The 21,249-nt window shown below is 41.4% G+C and overlaps 2 protein-coding genes and 1 long non-coding RNA gene across 5 annotated transcripts in view; 2 read left to right on the forward strand and 1 right to left on the reverse strand.

The window, feature by feature from the left end:
- Positions 1–21,249, forward strand: part of LOC311087210 (uncharacterized protein) — a 191,688-nt gene that overhangs the window by 117,049 nt on the left and 53,390 nt on the right. The gene's annotated exons all lie outside the window — the stretch shown is intronic.
- LOC311087622 lies at positions 2,406–5,799 on the reverse strand. 2 transcript variants are annotated; one of them, XR_014607326.1, is made up of 5 exons: positions 5,679–5,799; positions 5,340–5,478; positions 4,733–4,833; positions 3,824–3,909; positions 2,406–2,543 (listed from the first exon to the last, which is right to left on the reverse strand). It is a non-coding gene; the product is annotated as an uncharacterized lncRNA (long non-coding RNA). The 2 variants fall into 2 exon arrangements; XR_014607327.1 differs by having other exon boundaries at positions 5,674–5,799.
- On the forward strand, positions 19,162–20,799 carry LOC311089199 (zinc finger MYM-type protein 3-like). Its single transcript, XM_084123705.1, has 2 exons — positions 19,162–20,264; positions 20,358–20,799. The coding sequence occupies exons 1-2, from the start codon at positions 19,311–19,313 to the stop codon at positions 20,676–20,678; spliced, it is 1,275 nt and encodes a 424-aa protein (XP_083979831.1). The 5' UTR covers positions 19,162–19,310; the 3' UTR covers positions 20,679–20,799.

Consider the following 21,249-nt stretch of genomic DNA (forward strand, 5'->3'; position numbering starts at 1 on the left):
ATCTATGCCAGGATCGATGCCGTGTTTAGAACATTAGTCAAATTAAGTGAAAATAATGACTAACCATTGTTACATACCCCTTTTAAAAAAGATATAGGGGTGTAACAAATAAACGGTGGGGAGAGACTGAGAGAACTGCCGTCTCCAAGTCCCAGGGCTGATACACAAGAAAGCTCAGTAACACCAGTTTGAGCAAATAAACTGTACCGGATGGACAAGAATCATGACTCTTTCATTCATTCCTTCTAAATACATTATTTGCTAAGATTACTAAAGCTTTTAACTATGACCTGAAACGCCAGAAAGTCTAGGCCAAATTACCCCGACACCTTTTATGGGCCTGCTGAGTTTACCCAGGAAAAGCAGACATTCCACGCGAGTCATGTTTGCCAGCTCCTGAGAGATTACGAACTCTCCCTGCACCTTTACGCACACACAAACTTTGAACATTAACTTAGAATATAAGCATGTTATATGTATACAATATGCTTTTGTGTGTTTCCCAGTTCATATAGTTTATGATTTTCTAGTTGAAAGAGTGAACTATAAATGCTCCTATTCATGTATACTAATATAACTTCGTATTCCCACCTCCTTTTCTTGCCGTCCTTGGTATCCCTTTAACCGTCTCAGTTTGACTGTGCCACTCATATATAGGAGATTACAGTAAATTGTATTATTTTGTATGTACCATCTTTCTGGGTAGAAATTACCAATTCTAAACGCCGTCATAACTTATGCAGATGAACCGTCCTGACAGGACAAAGGAAATCTTCCCGCTCTGAAATCTCTGAAGGTGATTGCTTCACGTATGCAAAGTAGGCGTAAACTAAGACTCTCCATAAGAAACTGATACAAAGTTTCTCCGTGCACTTCGTCAGTGAGAAGTTCCCGGTTCCACAACTCCTTAGGGAGTTTCTCCGTTTTTCTTTTCTTTAAATGGATACTTCACCTCTGGGAAGATGAATGTGTATTTAAAATAGGTCATTTAAGTAGAAGAAATGTGAAGAAATTTTTGAATTTGGAGCTTTCTAGACTGAGAAAAGCCAGAAAATGTATTTTTGGCTTATGTGGATGAAAGACAACAACTCCCAGAATGCACTTGCTTCGCTGTCTCAGGAGGCCACGCCTTTAAAACAACAAAGCTAGCCTACGTAATGAGTTTGCGAGGGATTATTTAGAGATCATCCAAAATGTCCGGGATTCGGCTTTTGCGTTCTACAGTCGCCATTCATTCATCATGTTTACTGTGGCGAGCAGGACGAGGCTGACGGCCGCGGGAGAACAGCGCGAGGCCGGTGGCATGATTACTGAGACGCGCCGGGTCTCCCATCTCTCACGGGGGAGCGGGAATTTTTCTTAGCAATGGTAAAACGCACATCCCTTACAGAAAAAACACATGAACTTCACATGTGCAAAAACTCATGTGGTCACATGTGACCACATGCGCGTGTGATTTTGCACATGTGAAATTTAACATGTAAAAACATGTGATTTGCACATGTGAAATATGTGGATCACATGTGTTTTGCACATGTGATTTCGCACATGTGAAATTTAACATGTAAAAACATGTGATTTGCACATGTGAAATATGTGGATCACATGTGAAACATGTGTTTTGCACATGGGAAATGTGTGCTTTTGGAACATTTACACATGTGATTACATGTGAAACACATGTGAAACCCATGTGATCACATGTGAAACATGTAAAATTCCCATGTGAAACCCATGAGCTCACATGTGAAACGTAAAATTCCCATGTGAAACCTATAATCACATGTGAAACCCATGAGATCACATGTGAAACCTATAATCACATGTGAAACCCATGAGATCACATGTGAAACCTATGAGATCACATGTGAAACCTATAATCACATGTGAACCCCATGAGATCACATGTGAAACCCATGAGATCACATGTGAAACCTATAATCACATGTGAACCCCATGAGATCACATGTGAAACCCATGAGATCACATGTGAAACCTATAATCACATGTGAACCCCATGAGATCACATGTGAAACCTATGAGATCACATGTGAAACCTATAATCACATGTGAAACCCATGAGATCACATGTGAAACCTATAATCACATGTGAAACCTATGAGATCACATGTGAAACCTATAATCACGTGTGAAACGTAAAATTCCCATGCGAGACCCATGGAATAACATTTGAAACCCATCAACAATCTATGTTAAACCTACACCCCATGTAAACCTGCAACTTCATGTGAAACCCATGTAAAAATCATTAAGCAATATACCACAGAAAACGGTAGGCCTATCATGTTATTTTGTAGGGCCTATAGCCATGTTTCCCAACATTAAAACAAATAATTCAAATTGAGCTTTTATTTCATTTTAAAATATGCAATACAAACTGAATGTTTAAAACAAAGCAAAACCAAATTAAAATTATACATAAAAAAAGCCTCTAAAACGATGATGTATAAGGGCGTGTGTGTGTGTATTGTGTGTTTGTGAACGTGTGTTGTCTCAGTCCTCTGTCTCCTTCAGCAGGCATCCTGTTTTGGGATAGAAAAACAATCAAAGATTAGGGCAGTGCAAACACTATCAGTCTATCCTGATAAACTAAAATGTTCTTTCTTTTCTTTCTGGATTTCAGGATTGTATCTGTTAATGTCAAGTGATGACTGGTCTATGTATATTGGCTGTAGCCAAATATATAAACAAGCAGATCCTACAGCATGCCCTCTAGAAGGTTCTAAGGATTACACATTTATTAGTATCTTTGTAGGTTGGTTGGTGTTTTAACGGCATGCCAGCCAAGGTTCCTTGGCATGTAAGTTGAAATACTTTAAAAGAGCAATAAATAAAAAAAAACAACGTATATAAGGTCTTAAAAATTTCCTTTGGATAAAAACCTTAAAATGGATTTAGTGTCATCGGTATCTTAGCAATACCCAATCCTGTGCCCAATTATCAAGCATTTCTGAAGATCTTAATGAGTTGGTTCAATAAGTTCATAATGAGTTCATAATCGCATTAAGAACATGGATGTAAACGTGCTCTTATTCCCTAAAAGTGAAAGCAAAATGGTCCTAACTTTTGGCATCTGTCTCTTCATTAAAGTCTGCGTGAATCTGAAGTTGCAACCGACTTTATTTCAGTGTTGTGAAGCATTTCCAAGTGAAAGGGAATATTGAACAGAGGGCAGGGTTTTTGCCTTAGCGCTCCTCCTCTCCATCTCTGCTCATAGCAGACTAACGGTTGGAAGGGAGGGTTAAGGATGTTCAAACCCAACTCGTCAAACAGACGTCATCAGAGAAGGGACGCCATTCCAGGGCGAAAGCAAATTTTCAGATTTTGATTAATGATTACCACGACAAACAATTTGTTTTCTGTGTATTAACTTAAACGGATTAATTGTTCACCTCAAGACAAAGTAATGTGCGCTAACAAAGTAAATAGGGTCCATTTTGATTTCATGATATACATTTTCTTTTAAGGCGGTGTTTGAAGCTGCTTTTGATTTTCACAGATGACTTATTTGCTGTGTTCGGATCTAAAGACCGTTAGCTATTAAGCCTATATATTTTTAGTGATATTATTATTCTTATTAATAATAATTTGTAATTCTATTGTTATTAGTCAGACATTAAATGTTTTGTGAATATGCTATGGAAACAAAAAATGCTGGCGAACAGCAATATCGTTTTCATCTTGGCTTAAACAACTGTATAAAAGTGATGCATCTTTTTTATAAAAAGCACTATTGACAATTTGTGAATAGATCACAAAATAGACTGAGGAATAGACTGATGTTGGATCATCTGAAGATTACCTTTCTGCTCGTCTCCTCAGATCTTTTAACTTTTGTGCCATGCAGACCTTGATCTCAGTGCCTCCGATGTGTCTTTTTGACATGGTCTGTAAGAAATGAGATTGATAACATTAAAATTTGAAAACAAGTTTGGAATGCCAAAGAGGGCCTAAATAATCCAATAATCCATACTGTGTAAAAAAGATGTCAATGATTCATCAAAAAGCGCAAAAGTATTATTTTCATTAGAGTATGACCTCTCTTTAAATTGGAGACGTGAAAAAGAACATTTTTGTGTGCTAAAGGAGTCATGAAATGGATAATCAAAATATTCTTGATATTTACACATTTAAGAGGTGAGATTAGAAAATGATCACATTTACAAACATTGGACATTTTTAGCGCAAAACACTTCACAAACTTTATGAACTCCAGGAACAAAATATAAAATACTGAAACGGCATTTAAAGTGCCAACGATTTCGATTTTGGCACACTGCAGCAGCTGACAACTAAGGAGCGAATGCAGTGAAGTGACAACGTGACATTAGGGGTGTCGAAATTAATAGTTTCAACGATGCATCGCGATGCAAACGAGGACGATTCGGTATCAGTATAGTAATAGACCATAACCGATTATAATGTACTGACACTTTTCTGACGTCATTTGTCGCGTACGTGCTTTGTCGCGGTAGCACTGAGGGAGGTGAGACGCGAGTGTAAACGCAGCCATAGTGTACCTTTAATTAAAGTTGTATATTATTTCCATGAGGATAAAGATGTCAGTGAGTGGCCAGTGTGAAACAAAGCAAAAGGCGATACATGTATGAATGATCAAATTAAAATTGTTCACCCAAACATCTAAATTTTCACATCACTTTTTTTTTTGCAAAATGCAGTACAGGTGGAACTGTAAAATTGAAATGCTTACCCTCTTGCATTTGAAAGTTTAATTTTCGCAAACGCCTTATCTCCTTTTCCTTGGTTTTTCAGCCTCTCCTCAAGCTCCTTTACATCATTTTTGTAGTCTCTCTATCAGTGTAGAAAGAGGAGAGGTATACAAGAGAAAGAAAATAGAGAAAGCCACTTGAAGTGCTGAAGAACTTTCTAGAATCTTGTAATTATGAAAATATATCTGTTATCTGTTGCTCAGATAGAGACAACTAATGAATTGTGTTTTGTTTTCTCTCACCATGTACTGCCTATTTGGCGACATATGTATGAAAAATACACTTTTGCCAAATACTCCCTTCTTCAGTTACAAATTGTTCGCAATGCATTAAAACAGATCCTTTTAAATCCTGTGGAGTTTGTCTACTATGTTTGCGATTTTTGTGCGTTTTAAAAGTTGATAATATATTTGTTTCAAATGTACAGTTTGCAAAAGGGCATGTAACAGTCTCATGTTGCTTTAGATGGCTAAACTATGTCTTTTCCTCACAGATGTCACTGAACTCACAAACTGAACAACTGAATGTAGAAAACTCTCTTGCTTTTTTTCCCAGAGTGAAATCTTGCCAGATGAGTCTTTAACGCACCTTTGGTTTTGAATGTATGTAAATGCAGTGAAGTGTTCTGGTCACGTGCCAGTGTTTCAGTAGATCTTGCTGTAGGAGAATTGACTGGCTTTTTGTCAGAAAACTTGCAATGACGACAGAGCATCACTTTGGCCACACCCTGATGGAGAAATAAAAGTACAATTGATCACAAAAAATAAAAGTACAATTGATCACAAAATAATAATAATAATAATTTGACGCTTATAAAATAATTTAACATAACTATATTAGTTAGGCCTGTTTCCTTAAATTTGTGATGAAACCGGAGTTGCAACCAAGAATTTTCCTTCTGTTATTTAATGAGCTTCCTCACCTCACCTGTGTTTCCCACTTCTCTGGCAGCAGCTTTCTTCAGAAATGTTGACATTTTGGAGCTTTCCTCTGTTGTAGAGGGATTATTTGTGTTGCTGCTGAAATCAGAGAACAATTTTTATCAATATTTGTTTCAGCAATTTTTAAGCACTCCATGTAAGTGACGTCACCGATTAACAGTACGTTTACGTTAAATAAATTAGCTCACGTCCAAGCAAAATATTTACAAAACTATCAAAACCTCTCATCTACACATAAGATGTGATTAAAGGCCCAAACTTTCATAAACATAAGCTCAAGCTAACGTTATAAAGTTAGCCTACCTCTTCTGAAAACGGTTGAGATAATAACGGACTTTTTCGAAGACACTAAACCATTTCTATAAAGTAAATATTCAACAGAAGCGTGTCAATTACAAGTAAGATAAGTGTCAAGAACAGTTGTGTGTATTATTTGTGTGATTTTAGAGGCTAAACTCACCTGAAAGCAGTGAAAACAACAGCGAGAGACTGAGTTCCCTTTCAAGGCGGTCACTTCGACATTACGTCACTGACGTATATGGGAACTCCTTCCTTCTCCATTTCACTGAAATCTTATAGGCTAACGCCAGCTGGAGACAGCTGGCCAATTGACGCGAACATGCAAATGCTGACCGACCGCGGGCAGTATAAATAGCGTGGGCGCGACAATTACGTCAGACTCTTTTTCTTCACGCTAGAAGTCTTATCTGAAGTCATCGTGGAAGTTGCAATAGAGGTTACTCACCATGTACCCTCCCCGCATCCGATGGCTGCTACTACATGCCAGATATGTGCGGGTCCTTTGACTCGCTCTACCCTAACAAGGATCAACCGAGGCCGCACTCAAGGACGACAGGCACGTGCCGGACAGTGCGCCCCCTCAGGGGAATAAACCCGGGCATCAGCGGGGATGAGGCCCACTGCCGCCAGCAGGCCGCTGGTGGGCCCTCTCCCGCCCAAAGACGATACTTTAGCCCGGTACCTCAGCAGCAGCCAACGAGCGCGTTGTACAACCCGCTCGCCTGCACCCAAACACTGTTTCTATAGCAACTCAAGTCTTCCTAGCCAGTCTAGGGAAACGACGGTGTTCAAGTCCCGCTGCGGCCGGACTTCCACCAAAACTTCTAAAGAACAGGCTACTTCACGAAAGACTCCGTCTTCCACAACGTCCTAAAAGTGGTAGTCGTGCGCAAGACGCACGTCTAGAGAGACGAGGCAAAGGCATGGCCGAGTCTAAAAGGGAAGTGTGGATGTTATGAGTCTCTAGACGCCCCGCTCTGACAATGGGAAGTGCACAGCCGCAATCCGGTGAGTGTTTACCCCCCTTCTAGTCAGTCTTGACTACGGGGTTGCGCAGTCGTTACCGCTTATGCTGTTGACGCTGGGCCTACGTAACATTACATATTGATGTGCTTACAGCTTATGTTGTCAGGCTGCCCTGTATCTTTCAGTGCAACTGGCCAAGCAACTACGTATTCACAGTTGTCGTCGCTACGCCACTGACGCTGTGTTTATGTACACACTGCACACTGATATGTGTTATAATTTTGCCGTTGTATATTGCCCTGTATCCTTCAGTGCAATGGCTATTCTGATTACTATGCAGTGCGTATTCACCGTTGTTGCGCGATGCAACTGACGCTGTGTTTATGGACACACCGCACACTGATATATGTGTTATGATTTGTGCCGTTATATATTGCACTGTATCCTTCAGTGCAACTGGCCATTCAACTACGTATTCACAGTTGTTGTCGCTACGCCACTGACGCTGTGTTTATGTACACACTGCACACTAATATGTGTTATGATTTGTGCCGTTATATATTGCACTGTATCCTTCAGTGCAACTGGCCATTCAACTACGTATTCACAGTTGTTGTCGCTACGCCACTGACGCTGTGTTTATGTACACACTGCACACTAATATGTGTTATGATTTGTGCCGTTATATATTGCACTGTATCCTTCAGTGCAACTGGCCATTCAACTACGTATTCACAGTTGTTGTCGCTACGCCACTGACGCTGTGTTTATGTACACACTGCACACTAATATGTGTTATGATTTGTGCCGTTATATATTGCACTGTATCCTTCAGTGCAACTGGCCATTCAACTACGTATTCACAGTTGTTGTCGCTACGCCACTGACGCTGTGTTTATGTACACACTGCACACTAATGTGTTATGATTTGTGCCGTTATATATTGCCCTGTATCCTTCAGTGCAAATGGCTATTCTGATTACCGCATGTTCACAGTTGTTGTGCAACGCAAATGACTCTGTGTTTATGTACACACTACACACTGATGTGTTATAATTTTGCCGTTGTATATTGCCCTGTATCCTTCAGTGCAATGGCTATTCTGATTACTACGCAGTGCGTATTCACAGTTGTTGCGCGATGCAACTCACGCTGTGTTTATGGACACACTACACACTGATATGTGCTATGATTTGTGCCGTTGTATATTGCGCTTTATCCTTCAGTGCAATGGCTATTCTGATTACTACGCAGTGCGTATTCACAGTTGTTGTCGCTACGCCACTGACGCTGTGTTTATGTACACACTGCACACTAATATGTGCTATATTTGTGCCGTTATATATTGCCCTGTATCCTTCAGTGCAACTGGCCATTCTGATTCAACTATGTATTCACAGTTGCTGTGCGATGCCACAGACGCTGTGTTTATGTACACTATGTGTGTGTTATGCTTATGCCACGATATTGCCCTGTATCCTTCAGTGCAACTGGCTATTCTGATTACTACGTAATCACAGTTGTTGTGTGATGCAACTGACACTGTGTTACGTACACACTACACACTGTTATGTGTTAGGATTTATGCCACTATATAATGTTGCCGTTGTATATTGCCCTGTATCCTTCAGTGCAATGGCTATTCTGATTACTACGCAGTGCGTATTCACAGTTGTTGCGTGATGCAACTGACGCTGTGTTTACGTACACACTACACACTGACATGTGTTATGAATTTTGCCGTTGTATATTGCCCTGTATCCTTCAGTGCAAATGGCTATTCTGACTACTACGTATTCACAGTTGTTGCGCTATGCAACTGGTGCTGCGTTACGTACACACCGCACTCTGTTATGTGCTATGATCTATGCCATTGTATATTGCCCTGTGTCATTCAGTGCAAATGGCTATTCTGATTACTATGCAGTGCGTATTCACAGTTGTCGTGCGATGCAACTGACGCTATGTATACGTACACACTACACACTGATATGTGTTATGAATTTTGCCGTTATATATTGCCCTGTATCCTTCAGTGCAAATGGCTATTCTGATTGCTGTGTATTCACAGTTGCTGTGCAATGCCACTGACGCTGTGTTATGTACGTTGATATGTGTCTATGACTTATGCCGTTATATATTGCCCTGTATCCTCAGTGCAACCGGCTATTCTGGTTACTACGTATTCACAGTCGCTGTCGCTGTGCATAGTCACAGTTTGTCGCTACGGCGACTTGCGCTGCATCTGTGTACACACTGAAGCGTTATGCTGTTATGTTGCCCTTCAACGTAACCGACCATTGCGTTTGAACTGCACATATTCATGCAGTTTCAGTCGCTTCGACGACTTGCGCTGCATTATACACACAGATGTTTTAAAAGTGCACACTGATGTGTTATGCTGTTATGTTGCCCTCTATCCTTCAGTGCAACAACCAGCTGTCCTATCTAACTGTGCATATTCACAGTTCTGTCGCTACGGCGACTACACTGCACTTATGTACGTACAAGGATGTGTTTTTGCTATTTTGTTGCCCTGTTTCCTTCAGTGCAAAACTAGCTGTCTTATCTAACCGTGCATATTCACAATTTCTGGATGTATGTACATACATGGATGCGTTATGCTGTAATGCTGCCCTGTTTCCTTCAGTGCAGCTAGCCATCCTGATCTAACTGTGCATCTCAGTTCTGTCTCTACACAGTTTCTGTCGCTACGGCGACTACGCTGGATTTATGTACATACATGGATGCGCTATTCTTGCGCACTTGTGTTATGCTGTCATGTTGCCCTGTATCTTAGTGCAACTAGCTATCCCAGTCGAACTGTGCATATTCACAGTCTCTGTCGATATACGGCGACCTGCGCTGCATTTAATTGCACATGGATGTGTTCATGCTGCGGTGTTGCCCCGTATCCTTCAGTGCCTATACTGAGCTACTGCGTTAAGTTGGCGCTACAGCGACCGATGCTGTTATGTACATGTGCTACGCTGTTATGTTGCCCCGTTGCCTTCAGTGCAACTGACTATTCTGTACTAACTCGTATACTCACAGTTCTAGCTACGGCTATGACTGTGTTTGTGTACTTCTGAGGTTCTATGCTATTATGGGGCTATTATCTAACTGCGTATATTCACAGTTGTTGTCGCTACGGCCACTAGCACTGTGTTTATGTACATTCAGTTATGTGTTAATTTGAACTTCCGTACATCGGCTATAGAACATCGGCTATGTTCTACAAGGGAGTGTCAGTTTCCTTGTGACCCCCTTACTGGCCTTTCATCCCCGGTTCATGGACCTGAGAGTTATGGGGCTCCCCCATGACAATCCCCCTCAGGAAGGTCCTGCTTCTACAGGTGATCGGCACGATTGGCACCCCAGCCCCAAGCTGTGGAACCTTCTTGTGTGTCCACTGCTGGGTCCATAGTTGAGCAAGCCACTTCACACTAATAAGTGCTGAGAGCCTCCTTGAATATGGCCTTCCACCTGCTCTCGCCCCAGCGAAGCACTTTGGAGACCTACGCTCATTCTAAGTGAAGGATGTTGCATTGTCTCGGACCTGGTGACTGCAGCGTCACTCTCCATCCGATACCAAGCTGTGTTCCGAAGTCGCTTACACCGTTCAGAGCACAGTTTGATCCCTGCCCGCCTTATCTGCTGAGCCGTCAGCCTCACATGATGCCGATGCTCAGAGTGCTGTTGGCCCTGTAAGGGCTTTGCGGATGTACGTGGATCACTAGGCAGCAGTCTGACTAGCTGTTTGTGTGCTTGGTGGATGGTACTAGGGACGTGCTGTTTTATACTGAGACTTTCTCCTAAATTCGACGCTTTCAATGTTGGCTTAATGCCTACGGGATTTAGGTATGCTGGCTGTCTTCTCAGAACACATTCGCCAGGGTTTCAATTTTGGTGCACTGCCTATAGCGTCGTGGGTTCGGTGAGTTTTATTAAGTGTACTCATGAACTGTTACCACCAGCTGTGCAGTGGTCTGCATTATGCGGAGTTACCATTGCTGCTAACTCTGTGTTATGACTTAAGGTTTCACGGCTGTTTCCGCATTACGCAGTAGTTTTCTATATACTGTTACTCTGTGTATGGCTATAGGTTATGCAGCTGTCACCGCTATTGCTGTCGACACTGTGTTAACTCTTGTGTTTGAGTGCTTATGGTGTTGTGCTGCCCTGTCCAGTGCAGCCTTCGCTTCATTGCATTGGATATGCAACTTGGTAAGGTCGGATCAGATGTTTCTTGGTCTAGTTTTGCCTATCAGTTCGAGTGCTCCTGGCGGTGCTGCTGGCTTAGAACTGTTCTCTCGTGGGAGTGTGGCTTGACCCCGTTCAGGGCTTATCTTCACTGCGCTCACGGCGGGATTCTATACAGTTCCCATATACGTCAGTGACGTAATGTCGAAGTGACCGCCTTGAAAGGGAACGTCTCCGGTTACTATCGTAACCTCGGTTCCCTGAGAGGCGGGAACGAGACATTACGTCAGCCGCCGTGCTCGCCGTTTGATCAGCTGTGCTAGCGTTCAGTCTTGATTCTGACGTAATTGTCGCGCCCACGCTATTTATACTGCCCGCGGTCGGTCAGCATTTGCATGTTCGCGTCAATTGGCCAGCTGTCTCCAGCTGGCGTTAGCCTATAAGATTTCAGTGAAATGGAGAAGGAAGGAGTTCCCATATACGTCAGTGACGTAATGTCTCGTTCCCGCCTCTCAGGGAACCGAGGTTACGATAGTAACCGGAGACGTTTTGCTGACAGTTGCAGTAAACAGTTGCCGTTTCCATGGCAACTCATCTCCGCTCCAGTGTTTGAACTTGAAGGCGGCTCGAGTGTTCACGCGCACGCACATTAAAACGCGTCAAAGTCACACAGCATTTACAAACATACACATCTAGAATAAGAACCTTACTTAAATAAAAATCTCATTATTAAATCATGAATTTAAAACTCATTTTGAAGTTCTATGACCCATTCATAGGTGCAAATTACCACTACTGCACGTGATAGTATTAGTGGGACAATTGTGGCTTTTTTATAATTTCATTTTTTTTATTGTTGTTTTTACGAACACTCAAGCCCCATATTTCATTTGAACGCGTGCTAAAAATGCTCATAGGCAGTATTTTTTTATACCACCAACACTTTGCTTTTGATATTGCTAGAGCTATTAAGTATAGCATTAGAAAAAAAGAGAATTACGTTTGTTGTTGACTGCACACTATTCGACTTACTCAAAACGGTCTTGCAACCCACCAGTTGAGAAAGATTGACTCTATATTTACTATGTGCATATCACTGTCTGATGTTCTGCTGAAGCTCATTCGGCACTTGCACATTTCCGCACTCGTTTGACTTGCGCCTGGCGCTGAGGTTGGAGTGTGCGTCTGAAAAAATACCACGTTTTTTGTGGTCTTAAAGAGACGGTTCAGCGTTTTAAAAAACGCGATTTTTGTCAATAAAAAAAGGGACAGAAAAAGCAGTTGTGAGAGGGGTGGCCAAAGGGGTGGCCAAGCTTAGACCAAGGGTGGCCACGGCCACCCCTGGCCACCCCCTAGCTCCGCCCCTGCCTATTAGGTCAGTTTCACCATTTTTTTTTAATTCTGTGCTTTCAGATTCTTTTTAACTGTAAAAAATCAATTAAAACAAATATACATTTATAAATTAAAGATGTCCTGTAAGCGCTCAGAAACACGTGGACCGACTATCGGCTTGCCACTGGTGTGCCGACGGTGGCCCAGCCGCGGAAAACCGCTGGTGGCGTGCCACCCAAAAAACGCTGGCAGACCGACGGGATTTTCAGATTGCTCGGGTTGCCGATGGTGTGTCGCTGGAGGTCCGACCGTGTCAAACTGCTGACTTTGTGCCGCCAAAAAAACGCTGGTGGACCGCCAGGTCATTGTTAGCTGGGATGATTCACATGTTAAAAATTAACATGTGTTTTCCACATGTGCCACATGCTCCATTATGTTCACATGTGGTCACACGTTGTTCACATGCGGTGACATGTTGTTCACATGTGGTGAAACGTTGTTCACATGTGGTGAAACGTTGTTCACATGTGGTGACATGTTGTTCACATGTGGTGAAACGTTGTTCACATGTGGTGACATGTTGTTCACATGTGGTGAAACGTTGTTCACATGTGGTGACATGTTGTTCACATGAGGTCACATGTAATCACATGTGGAAAACATGTGATAACATGTGAAATTCATGTGTTTTTTCTGTAAGGGATCAACCGATCACTTGTTTAGCGTTCATGTAAACACTACATTCAAATTCACCGATCGGAATGAATTCAGTTAGATTGAAACAAAAGGTGCATGTACAAGGAATAGCGACCGCAGAAAGCAAAAGCTGAATCCCGTACATTTTGAACGATCTCGCCCGCCGGACAAGTCCGGGAAAAGGAGGATGGTTACTTAAGCTTTCAGCTTTCTCCTACTATTCAGGTTTCTCCACAGAACAAGAGCCTGCTAGCTTAGCTTCCAAAGAAAGACGGCTGATACTGTGTGCATTCTGTGAGTGAGATCCCACCTCCTATGGGCGGGCTGAAAACATGCGGAACAACGCCATCTACTGCCTGTAGTCTTTAGCCTCTGGCCAGAAAATCCTCCGATGACGCAAAATGACGATTTTTGCGTCATCGGAGGATTTTTTCCAGACAAAAAATACATAAATCTCTTGTCTCAGGGGGATATGAGGGTGGAAAGCATATGGTAATTCGAAAATACTACAGGTTTTCTACTAATACAAAGCTTAATGTTAAATCCTGAAGTAACCCTTTAATCTTTGTCTTTATTTTCGTCTTCAGACTTTTCCTACATTCAGTGAAGTGAACGTAGTCTGCAACTTTAACTTTAAGTAGACCCTTTAAACTTCCCGTGAACTCCGTTTGCTCCGGAAGCAAGAGAAGAACGCCCAGCTGCGCTCAAACGGACACACGCACATTTTGTCCTCAGCTCCACACAAGACCACATGCAAGTACTACTTATATCGAACTCTAAATGCTGTTTTAAGGTTGTCTATTCCCTGTTTGCAGGGTGATTTAAGGTATTGGTGTCTCTCAGAGTTAACCAGAGGTGGGAGTAAGTCACACATGTGCAAGTCACAAGTAAGTCTCAAGTCTTAACCTTCGAGTCTCAAGCAAGTCCAAGTCAATTTTGTGAAAAGCAAGTCAAGTCAAGTCAAGTCAAGTCACTGCTTTATGTCAAGCAAGTCAAATCAAGTCGTAGCTTGGGTCACAAGTCACTGGCAAGTCATACAAACGTTTGATGATTGCACTGAATTTATATAATAAGCTAAAACTACAGAAGTTGTGGACTATAGTTTTATTTGCAACATTTTTTTTAAACATGCATTTTCACATACAGCTGAGTGGTTACTACAATAAAAATATAAAAGATAAAAAATAAATAAAATGTCAAACTAAACAGCCTAAAATGTAAATGTAACTGAAATTAGTGTGAAAAAATAAATTATGCTGCGTTCCAGGCAGGTTTTTGAGTATGTAAATCACGACTTCAAACCACGACTCACGACTTTGTAGCGTTCCAGGCCAGTCACGCCAAACTATTGCTATGCTGAGAAATTGTACGTTATATATATATATATATATATATATATTAGGGATGGGACGATACACTTAAACTCACGATACGATGCACCTCGATATGCCAGGGTCACGATACGATACGTCACGATACGATATCAAAAAAGAAAAAAAAAGAAAAAAATATTACTGTATAACAACAACTTATTTATTTTTGTACAACTTATTTGTTCATGTTTGATGTGTTGGATGTGGTGTACGGAATGACAGCATGGCATAGCTTACACACAGTCTTAGTCTTGTCAGTTACTCTATTGCCGTCTTTGTCTTTTTTAATGAGAAAGCCAAAATACTGCCAGACATATGACTTGTATCCAGGCAGAGCGTCCTCAATTTCGACCTCATTTGACTCCATGGTCGGCTGTTTGGGGGCAAGGCAGTTGGTGCTAATGCTAATATTTGTTAGCTCGCTGTAGACTGCAGTGTTGTTGTTGCAACATGCGCTGTCTTGACGTGACGACGTACCGCACCGTTCCCCGGATATAATTTTTTTTTTCATTTAGTTTTACCCTGCTTGATCAGCAGATGGTGCTGCCAGCCTGCCACCATAGACTGTATGTCTGCCCCATATACATACACACACATATAATACACTAAATTATTTATATACTACGCAAATCATGCAGCAGTGCCATCTATCTTTATTTCGCGATCCATTTTTTTCGACCTCGATGCGTTTCGTCACGTTTTGTATCGCGATATTTTGTCAAACGATATTTCGTCCCATCCCTAATATATATATATATTATTTTATTTATTTATTTATTTTTTTTCATAAGCATGATCAATGCTGTCAAGTTCAGGTTTACATCACCTTAACATTTCCATGCGGCAATACACTTTCACAACATACTTATTGTTTCAGACACATAACATTGTAATACATAATAGTGTGTGTATTATTATTATTACATTATTATTAATTTGACTGCAACGTTATGTGACATCAGAGCTCGTAACTGGGAGTACATCGATCTAGTACAAGTTCACGGGTGGGAAGTCACGGGTTTGACTGCCGTTCCAGTGCACTTTCACAGGTATAAGGCTGGAAAAACACGGGTTACAGGTTGCCTGGAACGCACCATTAGACCAGTGAAATGAGCTTTAAGTGTGAATTTACAGGAGATCTGAAGACATCAGCATAATAAATGAGGTGAAAACAGGAACTATTGACATGAAATGGGTAGAACTATATTTACGGCCCTAGTAGCCTACAACAGTTATCAGAAGTATACATGTGAATTAAACGTGGGACAATGGCCTTCATCACCACAGTATGGTAATGCTGTGAATCAGATGCAGGGAATCGTCATTATGCAGATTGAGGACTGATGTGTCTCTTACACCTCTAACACACATCTGTGCCATTTGCTACACAGGACACACACACTTATTCCCACTACATACTACTGATCTACTAGTGTGTCCTAACATGTTTTGTCTCTTCTGACAGCTTATAAACTGAACAGAATTGTGATGAACTTAATATTAAAGTATATTAATGTACAATCTAGATACTGAAACATATGTCAAAGAACAACAATAACTTCAGTGGAGTCAGATTACTTATACTAGAGTCAGATAACTAAATGCTCATTCTCCATCAACGAGAAGCCGTAAACCACCCCTTTAACAGCTGCTGAAAATACTTTCAGCAGCTGTTAAAGGGGTGGTTTACGGCTTCTCGTAAAACTGTCTGATGATTTCCTGGTTATAAGAAGCCTCTCCCTCAGAAACACAACGGGCTCTGATTGGTCAAATGGTCAGCTTGGCCCAGTGTGTTGTGATTCGCTAACACACTTTCGGTCTTGTGGACTTACAATTAGGGCTGGGAATCACTGGGTAATTCACGATATGATACGCGATACATTGTTCACGATACCGATAATATCATGATATGGCGATAATGCGATCAATATATTATCAGTAATAACTCACAATATATATATATTTTTTTTTTTAATTAGGAAAATGAATCTCCATTTATTTTTTTGGATGAAACACAATAACAAAAACAACTTGTGTCTTATCAGTTGCAACAAAACAGTCACAGACACTATTTTTGTTTTGCTGCAGATGATTTTTTTCACTCGGGAGAAATCGAGTAGAATCGGTGATGCTCGCATGGTCGCGGCTTGCAGCGTGTGAGAGGAATTACAAGCCGAGCCGAGCACGTTACGAGCATCTCCCGACCTCCCGATAATTTTTAAACATGTTTTTTCACCAGCAGTCCCCTATTGCCAAATCATACACAGCACGTCGATGGGGCTATACCTCATTGGCAGCAACCAGCGTGCGCATACACTTGTCACTGTCACACACACTTTTCTCTCTCTTTCTCCCATTCGCAAAATGACGGTCTCTGTGTTTAGCGCGAAAGCCCACGATTGCTGCCGGTGTGGTGAATAATTTGGTTACTCTGTGTATTGGGTCCGGGCGTAGGACCCAAGCAATCCGATTGGCTCAAAGCCCGTTTTATGGGTAATCGCTTTAGTGCCTGGTTACAAATCATTCATAATCATTTTATTATAGAAGACGTTTGTACTATGTTATAACGAGTCATTAATGTATTTAATGTATTTTAAATTATACGTTTCATATACTAGTATTTAACCGAAGCTATAGATTGTGAAATTAAACATTTCTCGTTGTTCGTGTGTTTTTTAGTTAGCTTAGATAATAGCATAGCATACAGCTAACGTTATCCCATGATCGTGCTATGAGCTTATACTGCACTGATACTGCCTTACCGTATTCACAGCCTACTGGCATACTAATGGGGTCCTACGCCCGGACCCAATACACCGAGTAACCATATTATTCGCCACACCGGCTCGGGATAAAATTCATGCAGGACAGTCGTGCCGTGTACCAGCTGCTTTGACGCGATTATCAGTTAAACTGACTCGCAACGCGTGCAATTTCTCACCTCCCAAGTGTCCGAACTCGCACCATGTACGCCCGCCCTAACGGCTTTTAAGATTGATACTTGACAAGAGCGCATCGAGAATCGATCGCTGGATAAAATCTCACGAGATATCGCCATACCGATATTTTGGCGCACCCCTACTTAAATGGGTGCCGCGTGCGCGTGTCCGGAGACGGGAGTGTGTCCCATTTCCATTATCTGTCTGCAGTCCCGGAGGCTGCATTTTCAGGACCCCACTTCTAGGACCGCATTTCTAGGACCCTAGTTTTTTGTGACAGCGCCACCTACCGACTTGGAGAACCCGCAGTCTCAGGAACGCATTTCCAGGACCCTAGTTTTGGAGGACCGAAAAAAGTGCCACCAAGGCAGTATTTCCACCCAGTTTTAACTACATTCGAGTTTTACAGTTTTATTACACACAAATACTACTCAAGTAAAATAAACAAGGAATCATGTTATAGTCTTTTCAGTCAGATCGACCACATTTTCAAGTACAGAGGGAAGACAAGGATGACTCTGGGGGTAGATTTAAGATTGTGTTTATTTTACAAAATAATATATAACAACTGAACTTCAACACACACAAAAACAAATTTGTTCATGGCGTGAACCACATAGATAGAACTTCATGGACAGCATCATCACTGACTCCTAAGAGAGAGAAAGAGAAGTGAATTAAATAAGGAACATTTAGTTGAAAATGTTCTACTCTCTAATTTTACATTTCATATTTAAAAGATCTTAGTTACCACAGAGTGCACACACATATACGATACAAAAATAATTATATCAATCTTCATAACAATTAATGTTCATAATACTATTATTGCATAATGTTCAAAGATTTGAAAAAAAAAATGATTTTGATGTTGTGGGAACAAAGGTTCTAGAAACACTCATGTCAATAAAGCCCATCTGAACTGAGAAAAAAAAAATAATAGAGAGAGATGCAAGAAATCTGAATAGAAATAGCATACTATACATATGATATGTGTTTCTTGAAAAACATTTTTAAGTAAATTTCATATAAATAAATAGACATAAATTAGGCCTAAACCTAGTACCAATTTATTTATGTATCTTTTGTCATACTATTGCCTACCCTGAGCTGTGTCCTTATACAGTACACAGTAAATGACACAATCTAACACGTGATATTTTAACAGTCAGTTATTATGATGGCCTCTCTGTTATGTCTGACTATTAAAATGTCATATGTCTCAACCAACTTTATAAAACCATGTCAATGAAGAGATGTAGCCTACTCATAACATGTATTGTAGGTAACGTTAAACAGACTGACTGAGAGCATGTGACAGTGAAAACATTAATTTTAACTGAATTAAAATGGAAAAACAATGAGTAATTAACAAGCTTTCAGAACGAACATGCTACAGTTTATTGTGCTGTCAATAAGTCAACACAGGCTTATCATGCAACAGTTCCGTTAAATGAATGTGCTAACAATTCATTTTACAGCATTAGAGGCATATGATGGCTATGCATTCAAGACTATTTATTTAGCAAATCCCCATCACGTTGGCTACGTTAACTTTCCATTATACCATGGTCTGGGTGAATACTCGATTCTGATTGGCTGCAGGGTGTCCGTTAAAAAGTGTTATACCATGGACTGGGTGAATACTCGATTCTGATTGGCTGCAGGGTGTCCGTTAAAAAGTGATAATGTACACCTAGGATGACAGTTCTAAATGATTGCGCTAGCTCAAACACTAAATGGTAACCATGACAACGGAGACTTAACATTATTTCAGTTGACTCATCGCAACAGCAAAACAGACAAAACATGAGTGATTTTATCATTTCTTTTAATATATATGGTGAGTTTGACAACTTTGAAGACTGGGATGTAGCACAAGAAAAAGAGAGAATAGAATATGAAAAGAAAAAGGAGAAGCGACACAAGGAGGTGACACCGGAAGAATTGAACGAATTAGAGGATGACAAGGACGAGATGAACACAAAGAAAATCACGAAATGGGCAGTTAAAACGTTAAGAGACTTTCTGGCTGACAAAAACATGGACATCAACTTCAAAAGCTACACTGCCGCTACTCTCAACGACGTTTTGCGACTGTTTTATGCGTCTGTCCAGTCGACCAAAGAAGGAGGAGAATACAGTGTTGCCAGTTTGAGGAATCTGAGAGCCGGTATTAACCGCCATTTAAGTGATGTCAACATCATTAGTGACACTGTGTTCAAGACCAGTAATGCGGTTTTTAAGGCGATACTGAAGCGTTATAGAAAGAGTGGGAAGGACACCAGCTTCCACCATCCTCGCATCACTGAGTCGGATCTTCAGACAATCAGATGTTCATCTGCGCTGTCTCCCGATACGCCCCTCGGCCTCGTCAGAAAGGTGTGGTTTGACATCCAGCTGTGTTTTGCTCGGCGTGGCAGGGAGGGGAGCCGAGAGCTGACCATGACATCTTTCGTAATCCAAAGAGACGAGCATGGCGTTGAATACATCAGTTTAGCTCATAATCCTCAGACAAAAAACCATAAAGATCCGAACGACCCGCACAAGGAAAACCTACGAGGCTTCATGTTCGCCAGGCACGGGGATCCTCTGTGTCCAGTAAAAAGTTTTAAAAGTTACATCTCCAAGTGTCCACCAGATGCAAAATCGTTTTATCTCCACCCGAAGCGCTCCATCACTGTGGCATCTGATGTGTGGTACTCCAGGGAGCCAATGGGTGTCCACTACCTGGGGAACATGCTGAAAAAAATCAGCGAGGAGGTCTGTACACTAGCTACATTCTAATAATAATGTAGCCGTATAACCCCTCTTCTGTCCTCACTAATATAGCCTGTTTATTCTTGTTTCTTTCAGGTAGGTCTGTCGCGGGTTTACACCAACCACAGCCTCCGGAGCACAGCTGTCGGTCGTCTTTCTGACGCCGGGCTGGAAACTCGCCAGATCATGTCGGTGACGGGGCATCGTTGTGAGAGCAGCCTGCAGGCTTACTGGGCTCCGTCAGTACATGACAGACGAGAATGGAGCAACATTTTGTCATCTCCCAATGTCCCAAGCAGTGGTGATAGCGAGCCACAAACTTTAAATCTCCGTCCATCAAATGCCACGACGATGGACATGCCAATATCGCTATCAAATTTTACAATTAATGGAAATGTAGCATTTAATTTTAAATAGTGTGTAAGTTACGTCTGGCACAGGACTAGGCTACTGCCATTGCCTGTCTTTCTGTCTTGCTTGCTTTCCTTTCAACACGTGAGTGAATGGTTGACAATATTTGCTGTAGGCCTAATAAAAATGATTTAGGAAACTATCTGTGAGTTTTGACTCTTTGAAACAAAGTCGCTGTGGCCACGTTGCTTGGCAACGCCTGTATACGGGAGATATTAAATAATGCGCTCTCAACTTAATAAATAAAAACCCTACTCTAAAACACATTAAAGTATTATTAATTGATTAAATATTTATTTATTTCGTAAGTGACCATGGTATAAGCGGGTTAATGCCCTTCGAGGTGTCCATTATCAGGTTTTAATGGACTTTGGCGGAGGCAACGACGTTTGCAGCTCCGCTGCGCGTCGGACGGTTCACGCCTCGCCGTCGTCCATTAAAACCTGATAATGGACACCTCGTCGGGCATTAACCCTTACATAATGGACACCTAGGAAAGGCGTCCCGTCAATTTGCCTGATGACAGTTCTAAATGATTGCACTGGCTCAAACTCACTGATCAACTGCTGCGGTCGGG

This window comes from Abramis brama, assembly GCF_963993115.1.
Source record: "Abramis brama genome assembly, chromosome: 1".
Taxonomy (NCBI): domain Eukaryota; kingdom Metazoa; phylum Chordata; class Actinopteri; order Cypriniformes; family Leuciscidae; genus Abramis; species Abramis brama.

Bases quoted from the DNA above. Each gene is read 5' to 3' on its own strand.
- LOC311089199 (XM_084123705.1), top strand. From the start codon at position 19,311: ATGAGTGATTTTATCATTTCTTTTAATATATATGGTGAGTTTGACAAC. The intron at 20,265-20,357 runs GTCTGTACACTA...TGTTTCTTTCAG, and splicing joins TGAAAAAAATCAGCGAGGAG to GTAGGTCTGTCGCGGGTTTA.